The following is a 25,780-nucleotide window of genomic DNA, read 5'->3' on the forward strand; positions in this document are numbered from 1 at the left end:
TCGGGGAAAACTGAAGAAGGATTAAATTATAGAAGTGAATGGACAAGAGATTTCAGTGACAGCGGGCCACGAGGTCAATGGCAGAGAACAGTCAAGTAAGATGAGGTCTGCTAAGTACTCATCCATGATTAAGAGCAATTTCCGCTCAATGCTAAATAGAGAAACAGGAACACAGAGGGTTAAAGTGACAGGAAAGAGAAAGCAGGACAGCAAGTATGACTTCTTTGTTAATAATACTTTAGAGAAAAAGAAAAGAGAGGGGACAGAAGCTTAAAAAGATAAGATGCCAGGGTTTAGGGAGAATTGTTTGTGGGCTTTCATTTTTAAAGGATGGCAGAAGCCTGATCATGACTAGGCTGAAAAGAAAAGACACTTGGGTGAGAAAGAAAGAATGTGGGGGTAGGTGGGAAGTTTGTTTATTTGTTCATATAATTTTTTATAAATAAACATTCTTATTCAGTTGTGAATCTGAAATATACAAATTCCTGTTTTAAAGCCAAAAATTAGAATATACTCTTAATATAGTACATCTTTATTATCTAGCAAAAATACAAAAATATATATTTACATGTACCTAAAAACTTAAAAGTAGCAAAACTAGCTGATATTCACTAAAAGCTTTAATTTTACTTTGAATTAATATCAAATATTCAAGATGAAGGCTTTGTGATATAAACAGTCCTTTATCTTCCAAACATGGGCATACTATTTCTTAAATTCATTATACATAATTAAATATTTTATGTAATTAGGCAAAAATACAATTCCAGTTGCTGTCATTATTACCCAAACAAATTAGGTAAGAAAAAAATAATTTGGCTATAAAATCCCAGAAAATGAGCAAGATGCTGATTTCCTTTTGTATCCAGTAGGCTGCAGAGAGAGTCATCCCTCAAAAGCTAGCAGGTTTCCAGGCAAAACTTTCTTAAAAGTAGTTTGTCCGTAAGAGACAAAAAAATTCTTGGACTCAAACTTGGAAATCAGGTTCTTGCATAGTACTTTGGTTATAGGTGCAGGGGAACATATCAAATGAACTAAAGGCTAAAATGGGGACATACTTTAATATAAGAACTGAGGCACAAGAGACTGCAACTAAAATTTACTATCACTATTTAATAAATATTAATTAGTGACAATTTTAAAAGTGATTATCTACTTAAAATCTAATCAAGAATAGGTGTTTAGGTCAAATTCAATAATACAAATCAAGAAGATTCTTTAAAAAAATACTTACTAAACGTGTAACTGTCCTAGAAAAAATATTACCATAACGTAACTGCATGGAATGTATATTTTATGCTACAACATTATATTTCAGGTTTTAAAACCACTAGTAATTCATACCAATCCCATTTAAGTGTAGGTTAGTCTCTATACATTTCTATTTAAATTCAGGTTTGTAAATTAAATCAAGATGGCCTAAAGGACTTCTTTTTATCCACTCTGAACTACTCACCCAGCAGTAATTTAAAGCCAAACCACACTTAAAATTACCATTTCTTCAAAAGATGGATACTTGAGGTATATAGAAATAAAAAAGCACTCTATTTTCCACCTACATCCGAAGTTGTTCCTTCTCAGAGCACAGAAAAGAGTTCGATGAAGTTTTATTACTAAAAGAAACAGTTAGAAAGCGACTGACATTCTTTGTCTCCAATGATATTTTTGAGCTAGTTCCACATGGAGGCTCTATCCTTGTGTGTGTTTGTGTGTATAAGAAATCTTAAATATTAACCAAAGGACTTTTCGAAAGTAAACCTAGTACATAATAATTTTAGTACTAAAATATACTTGTAGAATTGGAAATTATGTAGTTATCTAGACATGTACAGACAATTCCACTGACTGCTATACTTTGGAAAGTATGAATGAGTATATACAATTCTGATTCCTACCAGAATAACTGCTAGCTTGCTTTGATAACAGACAATCAATGAAGACTGGAAATCACTCAGCAATGTAGTTTGAAAGAAAGTTAATATGAAGAGGGACTAAAAAAAATAAAAACAAAATGGAATTCACTTATTAAAAAATTGTGTATTTACACATATTCTTATATGTTTAAACTTCCTCTCCATCTGATGCAATACACCTAACAAGACACTTTTTCCACTACTCAAAACAGTTTATGAACTCGTCGATTTTGATGCCTTTAGTGCTTCTGCCATTTTTGTTTCACCTCTTCCACACTGGTAAAACGTTTCCCTTTGAGGACTTTTTTCATTTGGAGAAACAAAAAAAGTCTCACTGGGGATGATATCAGGTGAGCAGGGAGTGTAGGTCATACCATTTTTCGTCAAAAACTGTTGAACACTGAGTGTGATATGGGCAGGTATGCTCGTAAATCATCCATCACGAAGGGGGCCAATGCTTTGAGTCTTCAAAAATATTCACCGAAGCTGAATGCAGCCTCTCACACCACCACCAGCTGGAACACCAATACAGATGGGTTCCTAGAACACTCGCTTATCAGGGGAAGCCTGTACTACAACGGGCCCACCCTCCATAAGGTAATTCTGGTTTTTTGGCCCCCCCTAGATCCCGTATTGCCAGCTTGCCAATACATTAGGTAAAACAAATACTCTGCTTGGGGCAATGGGTACTCGATGCAGTCTGGAGGTAATGTTTATTGAGTTGTACACTGAAACTTGTACTACATAAACTCAATTAAAAAAACAGTATGGTATACTAGGCAAAACAGTGATTAGAAAAATTAACTTTTCTTTCTCTTTGACATGGGAATAGTTTTCTCTCTTAAAAATGATTAAGTATTTTCAAATACATCTTCTTGACTAGAGTAAATTTACAGCTTTTTCCAAATTTACATCATTTGAAAATTCCTGTCTTGGGAACTGTTTAATCTTTATAGCTTCAAAATTATTATTATAGTGCATTAAATAAGAGTTGAAAGCCAATGTTAATTAGTGACTAAGAATTTGTCTAAAGATGAGCATTTTCTTGTAATTTATGCTTCAAAAATATTAGTAAAAACTAAAGTGAAAGGTGGACTATTTTTCAAATAAAAATCAAACATTAATTCACACAATAGCTAATGTTAAAGCACTTTTTAATCATTATCATTTTAGACTGTATTAAAGAACACGGAGTAAAGTTTTGTGAGATTATGTGTTTGATGCACATTCGTGTAATTAAGACTCTTCATACATAAATTATCCCAAAGGTTGAAAATAGGGGAAAAGATAATGGGTATCAATTATTCCACAAAGTTACTAGAAAGCACTTAATAGTGAAGTTATCATGATAATTACCCTACCAAAAAGAATATCCTAGGTGACAATGAGATTATTAAATAGTTTATTTTATAGAATTAGATTCACCGATGGAAAAAATGTACAAATGAATAAAGAAATTTTAATGGGAAGTTGCCTGGCTTGGTCTGACACCTTTAAATGCACACAGAAATAATCTACTGAATGGAAACTCTCATATAATTCCATAATTTAAATATCATTCTAAGTAAGGAAATATAAGATTGCAAGACTTTTACCATTCTAGAAAACCCACCCAAGTGGATAAAACTACAACAGGACTTTTCAAAGACATGCTGAGAAAAATGTCTTTAAGTAACTAAGATACCCTTTTCTCAAAAAAAAAAAGGAAAATAGTAATTAATGTAATTAATTATCTAACAATTTGAAAGAATATCTAAGTAACATAGAAATGATGTTTTAATTCATTATACCTTTTTGCAAAACTGATATAATTTTAATGCATTTCCAAGATAAATCCAAAAAATAATTGGCCTTTCACTGTCATGCCATTAAGCAGCCTAATTAGTGACAACACCAGTCCATGATACAATTTGCTACTTAATGTGGACTTTTAAAATATGCACTGCTCTCTGTCAAAGTAATAACATGAAATCACAGTGGTGTTAAAAAGGCAATTTCTCTGGGAGTCCAAATCTAGACTGGAAGCTCTGTTCTTACCTTCCTACCACTGAAAACTATAAGTAGCATGATAAAAACTTTTCAAAATTATCTAAGTATTTGAAATAAATTCTTAAAAATGAATTCCACAAGCATCGTTCTTTTGCTCTATATACACATCTGCACATTTTACTCAGAATACCCCCCTCCAGCTCCAAGCCTACTTCCGTGCTCCAGCTGTCAATGGCATTGAGAGTCCCCTGCCTTAGGGCTATGTTTTCTTGACATTTTCAGGTGAGGTCATTAATGATAAATTTTCCTTTCCTCTTCTTATATAGACAGCCATTAAAGTACGCTTGCAATTGTTTAAATTGTAGATAAAAACATGTTACATCCTGCAATAGTTTTCATTACTATTGTATATTTTCAAATTTATCTCATTGATTATGTCAAGTTTGGTTTGTTTCCTTATCTGTAACATTATGAGCTGGAAAAAGTCTCTTCAATTTCTTTTAGCTTTAAAATTCCATTATTTGTACTTACAGTCTCATAAAATGTCCTGCATTGCTTGTAAAACAATACAAACTGTAAAACAATCTTTATTTTTATAATTAAAGGCATTTATTAACTAAGAAGAAAAAGCTGTTTTGTGGTTTTCAGGGCTATAAAACCAAGAACATTTCATATCATCCAATCATATGTCTAGAGTAGAGCTCAATTATTTCTGAATCATCTCTATTTGAGAAAGTTTTAATATTATCCAAAACTGATAAACACAATGGAAACTTGATTGAATAAGACAAGAAAATATTCGTAGTAAAAAATTAACACCAATCCTCTCTTCAGTTTAGTCCTAAAAACCCAATGGAAAAATCTGTGAAATAAAGCAGTTTTCTACATGGGGTGGAAAAGTAATTTTCCCCCACAGCAAAAAAGAACAGCGGGATTTTTCAGCCAATTCATGAATAGAAGCAGCTGGAGAAAATCAGACATACAGAGTTATCTCTATCTAAATACCACCTTTAAAAAGATAATTCTCGCTGGGCCACAGCTTCGGAAAAAATAGGTTTGCAAATTTTCAATTCTCTGTCAAAAGGAAAACATTCCCAAACCACTGTTGTGTTTTCCTATTTGAATCAGAAAGTACAATTAAAAAATCAAATGGAGAATCTCAATGTAATCCTCTCAAGAGCAATAACTTGACCTTCAAGAACCAATGTGTTATTTTGTGGAAGCAACACATTTGACAATTCATGAGAGTTCAGATTTAATTTTTAAATACAGTGCCTCAATATAAAATCTTTAAAGCCAACTTTTTTTCCCTCTGTTGTGGTAGTATTAGAACTGCAAAGAAACTGACATCAATGAAAAAGGTCAGTCCATCCACACTGACAGAGTGCACGATGATGATTTTGTGCACCAAGTCATCTGGTATGAAAAGCACTATGGAAAACAGCAGCAGTACATTCCTGACAACTCAGAAATAACCTCAGGTGTTTAACTACTCTGCTTCACCTGTTTTGAACAGCCTTTGTTGTTACAGGGAAAATGCACAAGATTCAGATTTCAAAGGGAACACCTGTGTTACTAGGCAGACAGGTCTTGCCAGGTACTGAGAAAGTAGCACTACCTGGGGCAATGCACTTATTAGGGTCTCCTGGAAATTAGAGATGTGAGACAGATGTGGCAATATTGTATTTAAAATCCACTTAAAAACAAGGCCTAAAAATCTTTAAAAATGTAGCAATCTAAAATTTTAAGAAACTGTCTCTTCATTTTATTAAAATTAAAAGAATTCTTGACATGGAAATTTAACGTGTAGATACCCTCACAAGATGATTTCAGTTAAACCCATTATTTCATTATTATACAAATAGACAGAATGCATGATATTGGGTAGGCTGTCCTAGTGAGTCAGCAGAGCCATTACTTGGTCATAGCCCTTACATTTCTACTGAATGTCTGCTAATTCATCTCATTGCCAAGGCCCTCCATAGTCTGGCCATAACTTACCTAAGGCTCTTATATCCCACCCCTCTTCAACATAAAGACCTCTCCCTCCAACCCCACCTCCAAGCTGTCTCTCTGGACCTTTAAAGAGTTTACAAATCACCAAGAGATCTTTTTAAAATGCAGATTCTGATTTGGTAGGTCAGCAGAGAAATGCAAACTACGACATTTCTAAGACTTGGTGTTAGGACTGCACACTACATACCAATGCTTTGAGGAGTGATGTTCTAGCACCTGGCCATTCATATTTGTTGGCCACTAAAGTGCATCAGAGATATTCCCCTAGGGCCTAAAGGAACTGTTCATCCTCTCTTCATCTCTATAGTTACTTAAAGTTTATCCTTTCACAGGAATCCTATTGACATTCTTTCTCCTCTCGGAAGTCATTCCAATGACAATACCCCACTTATCTCACCCTTCTCAATCACATAATTTACCAATCACAGGACAGAGCTGCATCTAATGCAGGGCTTCTTAATTCCCAAAGTACAGAAACCTCCGAAAAGCTGAACTTGGATTATTTTTGTAAATGCCATATCTTTGTGTAGTCTTTGTGAGAAATTCAGGGCTATGATGTCTTATTTTTCTTGTCATTTAAGATAGGAGCAGTAAGTAATCTTCAAGACTATGTTCTGGGTGCTTGAGGAGACCACAGTATTCAAGGAAATCCTTTAGGAACTGAGAAAGTACCATCAATCAGTTCATTAATCAGTGGCTCAATTTATTAGACTGAACACCTGTATTTTAGTTTATTGATAGCCGTTAATTTTAGATAGATTCAAGACTGATATGAGAGTCAAGCCCAGAAAAATATATGAAAGAAAAGATAAGCTCTCATAATAAATTACTCTATAGTATCTACGTATGTATTAGTTTATATTTTACATTTGAATAACAAAATAGTAACAACTAGGGAATGCTTTCCTAATTTTCAAAAAGAAAAAAGGATGGTTTAGCAAATGAAAGACTTCTTGGGACAGATTAGTACAGGAAAAAGTTTAAGGACCCAGAGAAACTGAAACCTATGATTTAACACTATAACTCAATTTAAACCAAAGACTAATATACAAAAAAAACCAAACATTAAAATGCATATATTCACACACTTTTAATAAAACTGCTATATTAAGTTGCTCATTTCGTCCTATATTGAGAAATCTGTGTTAACTTTTCACTAATAATTCCTGCCTCAAGAATGACAAATTGTTATGCTTCCAAACAGTCATGGAAACTGTGTAAGTCATATGGTTTCCTATTTTCCCCTGCTGCTAGGAAGCTCAAAGCTGGTTTAATAACCATGGCATTCCTGATCAGATTTTTAGGTATCCCTTAGCTTTGTCTTCTTCAACAATTAAACAATGACTAAGGTGATAGTTTTAAAAAAATATGTTTTTCAAAAGTTCTTATTTGAAAATCTGAAAAGGATATTGTGTTAAATATTCTTCATTTGTTCCCACATAGTCTTTCTCAGCCACTAAGTGCTATCCTCTCTGTCTCAAAAGGCGCAACACTATGCACTGAGCTCTGAGCTCTGGATCCCAGTTGGATTTGACCAATGGAAGACATTGACAGGAAGTCAGGGGTGGGAGGTGAATTTAAGTGTGTACTCCCCGCTTTTCGATCCCACTCATCTCCTTTGGGTACAGGAGCTCCTTGATTTAGGATTGTTACTTACATCCCAATAAACACTTTGTAAGTTGAAAATGTTGTCAAAAATTCAATGAATGAATACAACTAACCTACTTAGCATCATAGCTGAGCCTAGGCCCCTTATGTGGAATATGGGAATCACTGAACAGGAATTGGGCCACTGTCTTGTTCTGTTTCTCAGGCTAAAGTTCTCATCTTCTGTTGTTTATGGAGGCAGTAAGGGTAGACCAGCTTTTGGGAGGGAAGGAAAGGGCAGATCACATGAGGAAACAGCAGGCATCCTTATCCTGGGAAGTGGTGAGGCAGAGGCTGGTTTCAACTCCTCTGATCTCTTGAAATTAGGTTGGCAAAATGGGTATGAAGAGGGCGATTTATGGAACCTCTCTAACTATTCTGGAATCTAAGTTGAAAGATCCAGAATCTTCCCCAGTGATATTTAAACCAGAGTGGAAACTTGCACCAGTTTTCAAAAAACTGCAGCCAGGGTTCAGGTGGATTTAGACTTGTACCTGACTAGGAACTCCCAGGCTACTGGCTACTGGCTAACAAATTTCATGAGTCCTGCAAAAAGGCCTCCTTGAATTTTCCAAGACTGATGTTGTGATTACAAAGGGGGTTTAGTGTGTATTCACTCTTGCCACTTCTCATCACGTTTATAGATACCTCCCCACTCCTAACCACTATCAGCTGTTAAGTGGATTATTGCAATAGTCTGTCTTCCGGCTCACACCCTTGCCCTACCTTCTACCACCTAAAATCTGTTGTCAATAAATCCAGAGTGATTCTGAATAAGACCATGCTATTTGTCTGTTCAAATAGCTTAAACGTCATTTCACCACTCAGTGAGCCTTTGCAGTGATCGATGTCCTCCTCCTCACTTAAATCCCTGCCCCTGTTTCCTACCATCACTTGAACCCCTCTCTCTGTCAGCCACCTGGGCCCCCTTTCTGAGTCTGGAGAGTCAATGTCTTTCATACCTATTCCACGCAATGAATAGTGTTTTGTTGTGTACTAAGAGGCCCTAGATGGTGTCTGGAGTATCGTAAACTCCTAATGCCTGGAAGGAATAAGTAACAATGGCAATTTCAAAATTCTGTGACATTTTTCTGGCTCTGAGTGTTCCATTCTTCTGTTAAAACTACTTTTTTTCCCCCTGCCTTACTAAGACCCTAGATTTGTTGCTTACATTTAAGGAAGAATCTTTCATCTCCCAGAGCTCCAGCGTAATTACTAAATTCCATAGAACTGGAATTGCAATGTCACTTTCTTTTATATGTATTGTCATCTACAGTGCAACATTCGAAAAGAAAATTACATTCATTTGAAGTGTTAGTGTTTTGAAAAAATAACTATCTATTCAAATTAAGTTTTGTAAACTTCTAAATCTGTAGACCAAGATATTTAAAACATAACTTTATTTTATCTAAACAATATTATTAAAATGAAATTATATTAGGAAAGTGAGATAAGCTATTTCAAACAGAGAATTTAAAAAGCCTTTATAATTTTAAATAATGATAATATTCTTTGAACTTAAGAGAAATATTTCATGTATCTTTCAGTAGATGTAGATTTTATTACATATCAATAGATGCAGATATTTTTTAAATTTTTGAATTTTTTATAATTACCAGGCAAGTGACAGTATACAGAGAGAAAACTATCATTTTAGAAATCAAATTTCAATAAAACCTTAATTGCAATGAATTCCTGCCACTTCTAGCAAGACAAGAAATGAATAAACACTGAACCTTAAGTAAATGAGTCCTGAGACCATCATCATTTCATTATCTGAATTTATTCTCAATATAGGTCATTAGTGCCAGATAACAACGGAAGATACAGATTTACAAGAGTAAATAAAGAAACTCACATGCTAAAGAATACTTTTTTAGGCTTGGATTGAGGATACAGATAGTTAGAAATAAGGCAAAACCCAGACAAGCATCACCCTGTTTAGCAAACTAAGTTGTCTTGTGTCCACTTTCTAGAATTATCTGTTGTACTGAAGCACAGAAGTAGAAACTTGATTTCCAGCATTAAGCATGGCCTTAGCAAGAATGTAAGTGACAAACTGGAACCAAGCCATCAACATGCACCACGGACCAAGAGGACGACTGGTGGGTTGGCGCAGAGCCTCCTGTTGCCTAGCAAAAGGAGAGGTACCCAGCTGCACTTTGTTCTGCACTTGGAAATGTAGAACAAATGTGCACCAAGGTTTTCCCTAGTCTCACCCACTTGTGAGGGTAAAGGAAGGAGGCACAGCCATCCGCCCTCCCTCACAGTCTATCAATAAATAGTTCCTTAAAAGACATGGAAATAGTTATCATAGTGGAAAATGGCTCATGTAATTGGCCCATGTGTCATTTTTAGGTAAAGTATCCTGGTTGCTAAAGCACATTATAGACATAGGTACATTGTGTATCACAGTGAACTATTTTGGATTTTAGCCATCTATGTTAAACATTTGTAGCAAGAGGTAATACCCATTCATTCATTTTATTATTTAAGTTCCAGAACACTTGAATATTTTTACTTTATCTCAGTGGCTTTATATTACTGGACAATTTATAGTATACCATGAATATTTTAAAAAGTAGGAAAAATTCTGAATTATTTGAAGCATGTATTCCTTCATCTCTAGTGTTTCCAAAATCTATATAAGTATCTCTGGCGTTGGTAATATTCTACCTTCTAGATCTTTTATGATATTCTTCTCTCTTACCTACCCCCCATATTTATCTCATATATAATCTCGCCTCTTGTTCCATCCACTACTTCATTCAATATTTATTTATTGAGCACTCGACAATATTTAATCAACATATATTTACTGAGTACTTCTTCTATGCATCAGGCATAGGTTTATAAGGATCTTTACCTTTCTAGGAATTCAATAACTTGGAAAGGAAAGCAGATATGTAAATATTTAATTGTACAAAATTTTAATACTAAATTAGGCTCAAATAAAACACTTAGGAGCACAGAAGGAGTGGGCCAGGAGAATGGGTGCATCACAGAAAGTTGTTCTTAGTCTTGAGGGAGATTTTGGAAAGGGACAGGAAGGCATTCTGGGCACAGAGGACACTGAGCAAGGAGGCACAGAGCATAAGAGAAGACCACCATCTTTAGGAACAGCGAGTTCAGTGTGAACACAGCTTCATATATATATGCAAGGACATTGATATAAGGACATAGTAGACTGGCCATGCTTCCTTTCCTAAACTAATCAGCATGGGCTTTCACTGTGAGCAGCAAGGAGCTAACACAAGTTTTGTGCAGCCGAGTAACCATTCCAGATTTGTTTGAGGGAAAGCAAAGATTTAACAAGAGTGAGGACAGTGGACTAAAGTAGAAATAAAGTAGGAATAGACTGGTATAGTTTGCTAGATGGAAGCTATGGTACCAATCTTGGGGTGAGCAAAAGTTAGGATGAAATAAAAGAGATAGATTCAAAAGACATTTCTGGAACAGAAGCTACAGAATGGGCACGTAATTGTGTATTTATGCTTCCGTGTGTATGTTGGGTGAAAATGGGTGGAGAGAAGGCAGGAGTTGAGAATGTGCCTGATTTTCTGGGTGGTTGTTGTTTGCTTAGAAAGGACTTATTGAGCTGGTGTGGATGAGACAGAATCCATCAATTTGGTTTTCTTTGCTTACTTGAAAGCTTTCAAATGTATCTATTCTTTCTTCTCAAGCAGCCTGTAAACTCTTTAAGGAAGATGTGGCTTTCCAGAGTATATGCATCTAAGAGCAGGGTTAGGGCTGTGATGTTAAAAAGTGTGAATGTGGCTTGGCTACCATAGGTTCAAGGACAAAGAATAGACTAAAATAAGAACCAAGTGTAAATAAGTTAACTATCTATTGAAACTTTTAATGTAATATGACGTATAGAGTAAAAGTGGCCAACAGACTTTATAAGAAACAACTCTAGCCAGTTTTTAATTTTTCTCAAAATAAATTCCCTTTAAATAACTATTTGAATAAATAATGTTTTTACAAGGTTGATAAACATCTGTTCTTATACATCATGTAATACACACATCAACAGTATTTTGAATAAAATATTGTTCTTTTAACTTCCCCTTAAATATGTGCTCTAGAAAACACATGCCAGTGTCACAGCTGGACACTGAACAGCCCAGTTCAATTCTAAGTCACAGCGTCCTGGCTGCTTTCTCAACCAGCATTTCAAGAATAGAAGCAAACCAATGAAACTGAAAAGAAAGTCAGATAAACAGCCCAGACCAGACATCAGACAATAGACAGTTATTTCCTTTGGAAGTCAGACATAAAAACGAATCACAGAACTGTTCTTTCATTATTTCCATGTTACTACAACACACACAAATATTCTCAAATTTCTTCTTGTGGGTTTGAACTTCCAAGTTCTTCTTTATTTTAACTAAAAAGTAACTGAATACCTATCCATGTGGAATGAGCATACAGTGACTGACTTGGAAAAGATCCATAATTAGCTCTTTCTGTTTGAAAGCTCACAGGTGAAGTCATAGGATTTTTTTATACTTTGGACCAACACTTTAAAATACACCAAAAGCAGAAATGTCAGACATTACCTATGTCATTTCCTGCACAAAAGTTTGAAAAGAGCTAAGTATTTCCTCAGATATTCTATTTAAACAGTATGTGAAGACATAAAATTAGTTACACGTCTTAGTAACACTTCATGAGACTTTACAATATGCCTGATAATGAGCTAAATTTTACACCAGTTATCTCATTCAGCCCTCACAACAAACCTCAGAGGTGAATGCACATGTAATTGTAGAATGACATGAGGAAACTAAAGGAGAGAGAAATTAGTAAGCTGTCCACAGTCACACAGCTAATGGGTATCAGTGCCAGAATTTAAATCCAGACAGCCTGATTACTACTTGCTTTCTTTAGGGTAAAATATTTTTTTTCCAGTGAAAGTTAAAATAATATAATGCCATATTTTGTAATGGGTAATGTGAAATTTAAACTTCCATATTCAATGAAAGTAACCTAAACAGAGAACCCATCAAAACTAATGTAAATGCAGAAAAAAGAAAAACTAGAATGCACTGAAATTAACTGTACCTTGCAATGTATCCAAGGAAAAATGTTATTCCCAATATTTATTAATAAGTTTGCTACCAACAATGGTTGTTTGTCAGTCTTTGATAATACTTTCTTAATTCATGCAAGTAGTAGTAATGGATTTTTGAAAATTTTTCTAAGTATTTAGGGTATGAAGTAGTATGTTAATAATTTACATGCTAGTAACCTTAAAAAATAATTTGTATCCCAAACTTGCTATTTTACTGTAAAAGTAAATATAAGGTTATTAAGGATATGTCACATATTTTTATTTAATCCTTTTCCTAGGCTGATTTTCACACTTCAAAGGTCACAAATAAATCCAGAAGGAAAAAATGCCATTGCCAAGCACTCAATAAAAAACCACCAGAGGGTACATATTGTACCCTTTACAATATGTCATTTTCAAGTTAGAAACAAGGACCCATTTGAAAAAAATTACATATGCACACACACATACATACATACAGGATGGAGCAGAAGTAGGTTTACAGTTGTGAGTACACAAAACACAGAGTATATTCTTGTGTTATTATTTATTAATTATTATATTTTCCATACAAGCAACCATAAACCTACTTTTCCCCTACTTTGTATAACCAGAAATCCAGAAAGCTTCTTCAAATTACTGGTCCCTGATTTTTCAGATACACCATTCATAAGAAGATTCCAATAGTTAAGAATTAGAAAGTAATTGTTCTACTAAGTCATTTAAAAGCAAATAAACCAGCTGTTCACATTTTCAAATTGGAATGTTCTTGGTAAGAGCAGAATTTAGAGCACTTAGTAGAAGCATTGACATCTCAAGGTATTTAATTCTCCTCTGAGATTCAAAAGCACTTAGAATAAAGTGAACGCTAATAAAAGAATATGAATAGGAAGATACTATTGAAGAAAATCTTTTTTAAAAAATTTCAGGACAAGGGGTAAAAGATTATATAATAGCACAAGAGAATTTAACCAAGAGGCCAAAAGCATCAAAAAACATTTCTTCATACTTATCATTAGAAAAATGTTCTTACCATATACTCCATATTCGATGCTGTTGGGTACACCTGACTTCGTAATTTATTATGAAGGTCCAAGATACTCTGCATGTCATTGTCTGTGATGGCCCTTTTCCCTCTTTGCTTGGCCGTCCACCACTCACCATCCTCATCCATGTACTTTTCCAAAAGTTTTTCCAATAAAGTGGCATTAGGAACTACCATGGCCGGAATGGCTCTCGCCATGAATAGCAGCACTGTGGTCACTCTGAGCCACTCCCGTGTGGTGCGCTTCATAATGAATGATCTCAGGATTTCCCTGGGAAAACCTCCAAGACAGGCTCTTCCACTCCTTTTGGCTATAACGACATGCACTGTAATTAACGCGAAAATCTAGGCAGATATTAATTTTCTAGTAATAAAAGGGTTACAAAGGGAATTTGTCAGTCTGGTTTGTCTATATATAATGCCAGCACATAAACATGGACTTCTTAAACAATTAATCCCCCCTTTTTTTTCCAGAGCACTGAATGCAATGTATTGTTTCCACAAAACAGACAATATATTTTCCAAGATAATATGCATGAGGTCAAAAGGAAATGGCAAAAGTAGCTCAAAATAGTCAAAGCTTGAAAATAATTCCTGAATTACAAGGCTTTAAATGGCTATAATTACATACAGCCCGCAAAGGGCATTACACACCTAGAATGTTTTATATCAATCAGAGGTCCATGTTATTCTGTGTTCTAAAACATTATTTTTATCCCAGCGTCCTATCTCCAGTTCACAGACATTCAGAATGTCCGCACCATTCTGAAATTCAGATGACTATTATAAAGAAGAACAAAACGTTACCCGTACATATACCCGTTGGTAAGACCAGAGGGCCCAGTGAATGAATGCGAATGAATGGTTCGAGTCACTGGGGGAAGTCTCCTCTCCCAGATGCAAGCCGAAAAGAACTCAGTCAGTATTGCTGGGAGTGTGTCTAATCTGTGGCCCGCACCCGACAGACGGGACAATTCACCGGCAACTACAGAGCTTTTCCGGCCACACGCCACATGCGCCCACTGCTCACTTCACCCAAAAAGAAGCGCGCCTCAGAAAAGGGTGAAACTCCGTCACCTACGAGAACCAGCTCCCAGTAGTCTCCATCACCGCTCCTTTCCGAGCAGCCCACCCTGCTCTGCAAATTGACTTTATTTAAAAGTAGGGGTTAATTAGCAAAAGGTAGCTAGGAAAAGGAGGATCCGTGACCACTCGGCTACGAGTTTTAGAAATATCCTTACCTCTCCAGTGTGAAGTTCCCTTCGAGAGCGGAGCCCAGCGAGCCGGGGCGGCCGGCCTGCCTCCCGCCCCCACTCCACAAGCCACCGCACTCAGGGAGCCCTCTTCGGGAAGGACCGGGCACCCCGCGTCCACGGCGACCAGGGCGCCGACTGCAGCGAGACGCGAGTCTGGGCCTCTGAGTTCCCCTAGGACTTGCCCCCAGGAGCAGGCAAAGCGCTCCAAAGTTGGAGCCTGCAGTTGGAGCGCAGTGGGGGCCGCCTAGTTAACTGGACAGTGTGCGCACCCGAGCCTCTCTGAACGCTTTCTGCAGGAGCTGGGGGCGGGGACAGCATCGACCCGCCGGCTAAGGCTGGAAGCGACCTGGAGTTTCTGCGCTGTGTGGCCGGGGTGCACAGAAACAGGCGCCCAGAGCTTCCGCCGCTCGCTCCTGCCCCGGGCATTTAATAAGGTCCCTGCGCGCTCACGTGACTCGGGCGCCCTCCTCTCCTACCCCCACCTCTCCCTGCCCTGGACCGGCGCTGTCTGTGGGAGCGAGGAGCAGCCACCTGCCTTTCGAGGGCCCCGCGCAGCCAGGACGCGTGCTCTGTGGGGGACCCGGTGGGAGGTGTCTACAAGGAGAACCTCAATTTCTCCCGCCTCTCGCGACTCCCCTCCTTCCAGTTTCTTCCAGATGAGATGCTAAAATGGTCTTAACAACCGTTACAGAAAAGGAGCTGCTCCCGAAGAGCTTGCGGAGGGAGTGGGGTGGCCTTTTGGCACTTTCGCGTGTGCAAATGCGGGAGGGGAACTCAGGGTTGTTAAGAGAGGAGTGGCGAGAGGGAGAGGGAGAGGGGAATGGGCAGAGAAGGACTTTTCCTTGTATTTTCCCCAAGGGATCGCTTTTGTTTCCAAGAGCTATTGTCTAGAATTCAAAAGTTTTTGTTTTTGGCTTCTTAAAACCTTGATGGTGACCAGATGGGGAAGGGTTTTCATAGAATGAGGAGTAATCTGTGAGCCTGGATTGTCAGACAGTTGAGAGCCTCACTTCATCCACAAAATATATGGCATTAGCTTCCTAAGGTGACCACAGTACTTTTTCCTTTCTGATGATATAGACATTCACGGAATCGATATAAAGTGTACCCTCAATTTATTTCTCAGAGCTATGTGGACAGGTATTCAAAACCCAAACCTAGAATTGATGGTGAAATCAGTGAGTGAGTTTCCTTGTTGTTCATGCTATAATCTGAAGCAGGAAAATTACTAATTTTAAGTTCACAAAGACTCACCCTACTGAGTGTGGTATGGCTTCTATAGGTACATTTTTTTTTTAATTTAAGAAGCATTTAATTAATTTGCCTTTGCTTCCCTTCTGTAGTGAGCCAGGATCTGAATTTTCTTCATCTCCAAATGCTTGAGTGTGATCAAACAAAGTAAAACATTCTAATAGTCACTCCCAAATCATTCCAAACTGTCGCCTGTCTCCACCATCCAACTACGCTTTTGTCAAATCTAAAAATTCAGATCTAAGCATCTGGTGACTATGAGAACTTGCTTCCCAAAATAAAGAAAGGGATAGTGTCATCTATCAGAAGGGCACAGAGGTAAAAGGTTTTGGTAACATAGTACTTTCAGAGGAAGTGTAATTTTGAAATTTCATAGCAGTGTACACACAAGAAGACTGTTTCATTTGTACTTTACAAATAATTATTAATAGTCCTCCTGCACAGGATTCAGAAAACTGACTTTCCCACTTGAAAAGTGATGGAAGATCCCAAAGTTTGTGATGTAAGACCTATCATTTATCGTAGAATATGAAGAACATGTTTTCACGCTACAGTTATAATGAGGTATTTTTAAAGTATGCTGAGTAACAAAACTGTTAAAAGTAGTAATATTACTTGAAACATTTTCAAAGAGAACAGAATTTCAGGAGAAGGCAATTAAGATGATAAATGAAATTAAGTGCATTGACTCTTAAACATTTCCATTATAAACTTTGTGTATATTATATATACATTATACATCAGACACCTACAGGCTTACATTAAAGAAAATAAGATTTGATTAATTCTAAACCTTCCCCTAAGCAAGAATTAAAAAAAGTTCATATTTCTTGTCTTAGTGTTTCTATTGGATTCCAATATGGTCATACTTCCAAGTAAATGAATGATTTAAACATTCACTAAATTAAACATTGATATACTTGATTTGATATGTATTCTGGAAATGCCACTTTGAAGAGTAATCAAGCACAATATTCTCAAATTCTCAAAGATGATACTGTTCACATTTTTATTTGTTGTTGAGAAATATGTATGTAGACAGAAGAAAACATCTCCACACAGAATTCATGTAAAGGTGGCACTTTGGTTTGTGACTAAGGCTCTTAGTTGTAAAGCCATGGTTGTTTTAGCATTACTACTTTCTTGTGGCAGCCACTGGTTGGTTGCCTAACCCAAACCCGCCTTCCATACCATTCTTCTAAGCCCATAGTCCCCAGTTTGCTGGGGGTGTTCACTTTTGCATGGGCCTTCAAACCGGCATCCATAGAAGGTGAAAGTTGGTTAGGTCAAAGCCAGTCATCACAATTTATCCTCTCTACCAGTGACTGACTTAGCATGGACAAGCCGTGCAACCCTAACCACTGAAAGGCAGAAATGAACTCGAGCGTGAGGAGGAGGGTTGACAAGGATTTTCTTTTGTTATAAAAAGAGATGCAAAATGAGAAAATGTCCCTTTAGGTGCTGATGTGTAAGTATGTGAAATTTAAAAATGCACGTTTTGCTGTGCAAAGAACCCTATCACTTTGGCTGAGCAGGAAGACAGTGTCTGAATCTTCCTGCCACTGACAAGTCATTGAGCAGCAACTTCCATTTTTCTGGTTTCAAGGACAGTAAATGTATTGTTCAAGCCACAATGACTTGGGTATTCAGTTACCTGTAGCTCAAAAATTTCTAACTGATATATTTTTTACAAAGACAATACTTTTCTCTGGATATGTCATATTTTCTCCATGCTGCTGTTGCTATTATTTTCTGCTCCTGTGCATACTTAGCAGTTATCTTCAAATATTTTCACAGGTGTATTGTCTATCTGTGTACTTGCAAAAGTGGCTATGTATTTACCTTTAGCCATTTCATCAACTGTATGTTCACCCCAAATCTCAGTCTCAAGCCTGTCCTATGAGTGCTCTTTGACCTCTTTGCTAGTGGCTACATCCTCCATTAGAGAATGCAAAAATAGAATTTGTGTTGTTTGGGGAGGGGGAATCAATGTAGAGCAATGGTTTTAAAGCATGTAATTTTAAATTAAAATGTCCAAATTCATTTCATGCTGTGTCACTATTCATGGGATTTTGATTATGCTATTCATCCTCTCTGAGCCCTAGACTCTTCCTCTTTTAAGTGAAATAATAATGGTTTCTATCTTACTTTGTCACTTTGACTTTGTGAGTTAGGATGAGTTAATACATAAAAGTACTTAAACAGAAGTTACTTGAGAAGAGTTAAATATTATTATTATAAGTAATAAAGTAGAGGGTTTATAGTTCAATTTTATAAATTTAATGGGCTTTAATCAAAGTACCATTCAGTTTAAAGTACCATTCTTTTTTGAACAGAAGATAGAACTAACTGGCTATATACATGACAGAAAACAAACTATAATATATCTGGCAATGCAAAGTGGATTTTCCATTCTCAGGTGATACAGTTTTCAATTATTCCTCTTACTACAGGACAGTTTCCATTTTTATCCATAGCAGCTATTTCTCTCTGCCTCAAGGTCTAAAAATAAAGTTAAGGCTTGAACAATAAAGGGTTAAAAATGCCTACCTCCACATAGTCAAAAATCCAAGCATAGCTTTTGACTCTGAAAACTTAGCTATAGTCTGCCCTTTGCACCCACAGATTCAACCAAGTGAAGTTTGAAATCAGTATTTTTAATTTGCGAGTGGGAATCCATAGTTGCTAATTTGTGGTTTGAAATGTGAAAATACTGTTTTCAAACTGTAGTTGGGAAATAAAGTGGAAACCCATAGCCTTTCTCTCGAGTGTACAGCTCAGTGAAATTTTACAAAGTTAACACATCTGTGTAAAAACCACTGGGATCCAGAAAGAGATCTCTGAGAAGCCTCCTTTGTGTTTCCTGCATGGTGCATGCTCTCCATAAGTAAGTAATATATCAACTTCTTATCTAAAATTAGTTTGCCTTTTTTAATCTTTACAGAAATGGAATCATACAGTGGACACTTGTATTGTTTGTCTTCCTTTGTGTCTTGTTTCTTTTATTCAATATTTATCCATGTTGTTGTATATAGCAGTGATTTGTTCTTTTTCTTTGATGAACATACCGCAATTTATTTACCCATTCTGTTGTTCAGTGTTAGACTCTGTTTCCAGTTTAGGACTGTTGCAAATAATACTGCTAAGAACACTCCTGTAGCATGTCTTTGTGTACATATACAAGGTGGGGCAAAAGTAGGTTTACAGTTGTGAGTATGTAAAACAGTTTATTCTTGTATTGTTTTTTTATTAATTATTGTATTCTTTTTCATAGGAACAACGGAAAACCTACTTTTGCCCCACTCTATATTTATACTTTTTTAAAATTGGCTTTTATCTGGGAGTAGGACTGGGAGTTAACATATACAAATATATTTATTGATTTGTAAGAATGTTTTTTAAGCATTGGGACCATGTTATTTTCAGATATAAAGTACATTATAAATTCCTTATTCCTCTTCTTTCTTTGCCTTTTCACTTTCTTAATCGTGTCTCTTGATGAGCCGACTGTCCTAATTTTAATGAATTCCAATTTTGTAGTCTTTTTCTTTACAGTTAATGATATGTGTGACCTGTTGGAGAAATATTTGCCTATCCCATAGCCATGAAGAAAAATCTTCCATGTTATCTTATAGCTTTATTTTTTTTACATTCTACAATCAGGTTTTTCATCCACCTGGAAGAGATTTTTGTGTTATGTTACAACAAGGGAGTAAGTGAATTTTTAAAGAAAGATTGAAAAAATTATATTAGAAGCCTGCACGTCTTATAGTCATCTTTATTAAATTCTATGAATTTTTCCCAGAGAGGGTACAAATTTCAGAGTTGAGAGATGGAAATATGTCTTTGTTCTTTAATCTAGAGTTGTTATGACACTGCAATTAGGCTATTTAAAAAAATATATGAATGCTGAGATCCATGTTGATGCCAATACCTGCAAACTCTTTAATATGTTTCCTGATATATGGGGAAGTGATTATTTTAAGCTTATTCTTAAATTTGCAGAGGACCTATTTTGTCATTAAAGAATGAATAATCTGCAATCACTAAATGCAATGATTTATCTTTAAGTTATCTTCTACTACCAATGCTGCCCTCTTTGCATTTGAAAAAAAGAATGCAACAATTTCTGTACATGCTCCTGTGCCTTTCTTGATATTGTTTTCACTACTTGAAGTCTTTTCCACTCATTCTTTTCTGGATATCCACACTCTAACCATTTTTTTCCACAAAGATTTTCACCAGTCTAGCCAGCCTTTATCTCTATTTAATTTTCCTCTAAATCTCATTAGTTTTTTATTATATGTATTATAGCTATTCATTACCTGTCTTATCTCTCCAATGCTAAAAGCTCTTAAAGAAAAGAAATCATGTTTATGTGATCTTCATATTACTTACAGTGTGTGCTAAATGAAAAAATTGAATTTAGATTTTTGCAATATTCTATACTTCTCAGAAAAGTACATGCATGCCCCTTGACATATAAGCCCATGGTCAGGAACACCAGAATTCACAAATTAAACAAAGCATGTCATGCTAGAGATGACTAGCACCTGGAAATTGTTTTCTTTTTCTTTCATTGGAGGGGAGGGGCAGTATCTTATATTGAAGCAAACACTTAGGTCATAAATGATCTATCTATAAAGCATACTGGCAATTCACATTAATTCTAAGTGAAAATAAGGCATGGCATAACTGTTCTCTACACTGTCTCCAGACCCACTACCAGTAATGGTTCTTCACTGGAAAAGCCTGAGTAGCACTACCCTAAGCCATTTATTGCAAGAATTTATATATTTGAACTCTTTTTAAAAAGAAAAATGCAATTTAGTTGTAAACAACACCTATTCAGTATATCATTTCTAAATAGACATAGGAAAATGGTGTTTTTAAAAATATTTTATTTACTTATTTTTAGAGAGAAGGAAAGGGATGGAGAAAGAGAGGGAGAGAAACATCAATGTCCTAGAGAAACATTGATCTGTTGCCTCTCGCACGCCCCCAACCAGGGACCTGGCCCACAACTCAGGCATGTGTCCTGACCAGGAATCAAACTGGTGACCTGTCTGTCTGCAGGATGACACCCAATCCACTGTGCTACACTAGTCAGGGAAAATGGCGTTCTCTAAGGTAAAAAAGGTAAGTCAAATATTTATCAAAAATTGTATTTCATAATGATGCTCTGCTTGAGCTATGTACTGCTATGTACATTCTACCAATGGCTTATATTTCTGGAAGTTTGTTTATAGCACAGACGAAAGCCTGGCAGGTGTGCAGTGTTAGCTTGGCAGAACTGTCCATCACAGCAGGAATTGCAGCTGTAAACTTGAAAAGAGGTGTTTCTTGATACCTACTGCTCATCATGGTTGAAACACTGTATTTAATTTCTTTAAGTCAGAATGTACCTAAATCAGCAGTAGGTAATGTAAAAGCTTTTATAATTAAATAAGCATCTCTGAAGCACACCCAGGGTGGCATGGGAAGTCTGGCTGCAGTTCACGCTTTAATGATGACATTGTCCCTGGATCCGCAGAAGAGCTGCACCATGTGCCCAGGTTAGAGGGTGCCTTTCACATTTACCAGGGTTGTTGAAAGGCGAGCACTATCAAAGGAAAAGTATTTACTCTTTAATCTATAGAATTAATGTCACAGACAGGCTTTTCATCCTCATATAAGGAAGAGGAACTACCATTAGCTAACCTATGCAGAAATAGTTGGCAAAAAACTGCAGCCCATCTTTAATGGCATGTTAAAGAATTATTTTTAGCAAAAGTGAAACAATTAAAATCCCTGGTGTTTTCCTACAAATACCTATGCTCGACAATTTAAAATTATAAACATATGAAAATATTTATATGTATATATGTGGGCAGTATTTGAATATTAAAGACATCATTTCCCTTAATAACGAGAGAGAGTAAGAACATTTCATTTTAATTAGATAAATTATAGGTGAAGACACTGCAAATTTGGAAGAAAATGTGAAACTTTTCATTTGCTGTACGTTACTTCTAGCTGTTCTCCTGAGAATAAGCCCAGGAATTGACAGAGATTTTAGAAATATTTTGGTCTAGAAAAATGAAATAACTAAACAATAATGGCTTTAGTAAATAATTTATAAATAATAAACAGAGCACATGGACAAATAAGAAAAATGTTTAAATAAACAGCTTTTATAAACAGATCTGAAACATTCGAAACTTCAACATTGTGTAACTGTGATGCCCACAGAAAGTGCCCTTGTTCCCTTACCTGAGGTACCTATTCTTGGCATTTCACTGCCTCCTAAATAGTCCTCTCTTCGTGCCCTTTGCCTTAGTTCTTCCCCAGGTTATAATATTGTGCTCAGTTGCTACATGTATCTCTCTGCTCCTCTCTTTCAAGGTTTTGTCTCAAATCCTAATTCTTCCAAGAAATCATCCTCATAGTCCTCATATAAAAGCATTTTATCTATACTCTGAAATTTCCATAAACCCTGAAACACTGCGGAAAATCCAAGGTTAAGAGTAAGACATTATTTTAGACTTGAATAAACCCTGGTCTGTAAGTTGAAGGGTTATTCACACTGTTGATTCAGATATTAGGATCTTTAAAATACAAACTCTTATAGAAAAGAAATACTCACCAATCTAAACCCATAATAAACTCATAACAAAATTAAATTTAACATGTACTTGCTAGAATTTATGTATACAATTTGAAGTTTTAGGTCTCAAAACATGACGTTTTAAAGGAAGTGGCTTTTCATTTTTTTTAAGCATTCATTGAAAATCAAGAATATTATAATTGGTCTTAGTTTGAATTATTTGTCAACAAATCTATCTCTTGTCCTTGACTTTGGCCTTGGTCATGTGACTTGCTTTACTCAAAAAATGTGGGTGAAGCTTAGGCCTTTGGAGGCTTGGGAATTTTCATCCACTACTTGGAGCTTCTGCCTTCTGTCACGAGAGGAGCTTTCTTTGGGGGCTGTAACTCCTTTAGATGTGATAGGACAGAACCAATCTAAACCCAGGAGTCCAGCCTAGTCCTGCTGGGGCCAGCCAAGACCAGAGCCACCCTGTCAGATCTCTGAATACCCAATTAATATTTTTATAGCCCTCTAAGAGTTTAATGTTGTGTACTTCACAAAATGATTACCACAAAAGGCTGTCTGATAAATACTTTTATATTAAATGTATAAATGTAAAAATCTTGTGAAATATATGTTACTGAGGTTCAGAAAGATTAAGTGACCTGCACAGAGTCTGATGATAAATCTTTTCCTCAAGGCTAAGGAGCCTACGTGACATCCTTCTCCCTGCCACCACATCTGCTCCAATCCTACTGCTCCTTGTATTTATTTTTTTATGTGTAGCAAATAATCTTTTGAAAATGCAAAAATTGGAAGTAGGGAGCAAGAGATAAGAAGCAGTAGGTTAACAGAAAACATATGTGTCAAGCATTCTGTTTTGAAGTCTCTAAATCTCACTAATGGCTGAATACCTTCATTTGTGACTTTAACACATGAGAATTTTTTTTGTGAGCCTTGGAAAAATGCTGATTGATCTATCTTAAAATAAATATTTGTAAGTAATGAAGTCTACATGATCTAACTAACTAGAGTAACAGGATGAAAGGTTTTGTCACAACACTCCACAATTATCTAGAATTAGAGGCTTCCTCTAATTGAAGAATTAGGATCTTTAATTCTTCAAAAGAGGAACTTTTGAAGAATTGTATCACTTCTCTAAAGATTTTCTTGCTTTAAAAATTTGTTAAGTGAATTTTTTTTAGCCAATCCCAGGATAATTTCATATTTTAAGAAATGAAGATGTTATACTTTTTATAATACTATGTTTTTCTACATGATGGAAAAATGGCCTTGAAAGACTGGTTCCATCCTGAGCAGGAATCTTCAGTTTGAAAGGGTCTTATGGTGCAAAAAGTATGTTCACTTGACTGAAGAAATAAACAACAGGAAATGTATAGGCTCAAATCCAAGGGGATACACATTTTTTGATATTGAAAAAGGGAAAATGAAGTACAAAGGCTTTCTGCCCTTGACACTATTATATAAGAGAAGTTATGTTCTGAAAGTAGGGCCCTGCTTGTGCCAGGGAGGAAGAAGTAGGTGTGTATGTTTTGAAATGTGAAGAATGGTTCTTGTCCAGATGGCAGACAGGGCGGCTGACGGAGGAATCAGAGGAATTCAAGACACAGTTCTCGTTTTGCCAAGGCAGAAGTGTATCCAAGTTTATACAAGATTTAATACTTTAAAATTGAGGTGAAACTGTAACTTTAATTATACATTTGGAATATTTGAAAATTAAGATCATCTGTAGTTATAAAAAGAACATCTGGAAAGGAATATGTAAGAAAAACCATTACTCTGCAAATCCCATAAGATGGATTCAATTTCTATTTGAAATTAATAGCTTATCTCTTAGTAACAATTCAGCTCACAGACCATATATGAACAAGATGAAGCTCCCATATGTTAAACAAATTGCCCTTATCTTAACAAACCAGGTTTCCTGTTACACTTTTGGCATCATCTCCCACCTTGTTTGAAGTCTGTCCTTGGCTTGCTTTGTTAAACCAAGGATAGGAATAGAATTAAAGGAGTGCAAACACAAAGAAAAATAATTCCAAGTTATATAATGTACTATTTCTTTCATTGGTTCCTTTTTTACTATTCTATCTGCTATTTCATTTTTTTACTCTCTCTTTTAAAAGACAACTTCTTTTTATAACATTTCATTCTACTTTTAATATGGACATGTTTAGCTTTTAAATATGCATTTGATTAAGAAGCACATTCTGGAATTTTTTTTTAGATATTTAGTTTGATACAATATACCTTGCTATTGACCTTCAGTTTGAGACATAAACCTGGCATGATGTACTACTGCAGCCATCTAAGGGAGAATATAATATCCTTAAACAGAGGTATCTCTTTCTTGGCATTTCATGAATACTCAGTATTTTTGACTTCCTGATTCAAAAGTCTGCATGACTGACTGGTTTCCTTTGGTAATCAACACCATGAAAATCCCTACAGAGAGCTTCAATCACCCTTGGAGATGTATTGTATTCATGAGTTTCACTCTCACCTACACATTCATTTTGTAATAACATGGTAAATACCTTTGGGTGATTATAAAAATAAACAACTTTTAATTATTGGCATAAGTATATGTAAAAAGACACATTAAAAAGTTTTCTTTATGTTTATTAACCAGTAAGTTCAAGTAAAAGAAATCACCATTCGCTGTTGTTTATGCATATACATTTGCTATGCCAAATTATCGGCTTTTACAAAGTAATACTTCACTATTTTAAAAATTTTCTTCCAGGAAAGTGTCATGATTTGGTTTGACTTGGTCTGTTTTCAAATGTAAGAATCATGTCTTTCAGGACTATGAGAAAATAGTAAAATTCAAAGGTCACTGTAGTCTTTGGATTTAACCACTGCGGATAATATCTCAAAAGACAAGTGTTCAAGATATCAGTTTTATTATTATATGCATTTAATTAAATTGGCAAACTCAAAGCCATCACACATGTTAAGGACAAGTATCAACATTGATTCCATAGTATAAGACAACATTTTCACTTAATTTGCCAA

The 25,780-nt window shown here is 35.8% G+C and overlaps 1 protein-coding gene across 1 annotated transcript in view; it reads right to left on the reverse strand.

Annotated features, from left to right (window-relative positions):
- Positions 1 to 13,915, reverse strand: part of CRISPLD1 (cysteine rich secretory protein LCCL domain containing 1) — a 30,855-nt gene extending 16,940 nt beyond the window's left edge. The window contains exon 1 of the mRNA XM_054595907.1: positions 13,655 to 13,915. Within this exon, the coding sequence (XP_054451882.1) occupies positions 13,655 to 13,915 (261 nt within the window). The remainder of the gene's footprint in view (positions 1 to 13,654) is intronic.
- Positions 13,916 to 25,780: the final 11,865 nt, after the last annotated feature.

This window comes from Pteronotus mesoamericanus, unplaced genomic scaffold (genome assembly GCF_021234165.1).
Source record: "Pteronotus mesoamericanus isolate MK-2021 breed Mesoamerican mustached bat unplaced genomic scaffold, CSHL_Meso_final scaffold_54, whole genome shotgun sequence".
Lineage (NCBI taxonomy): Eukaryota > Metazoa > Chordata > Mammalia > Chiroptera > Mormoopidae > Pteronotus > Pteronotus mesoamericanus.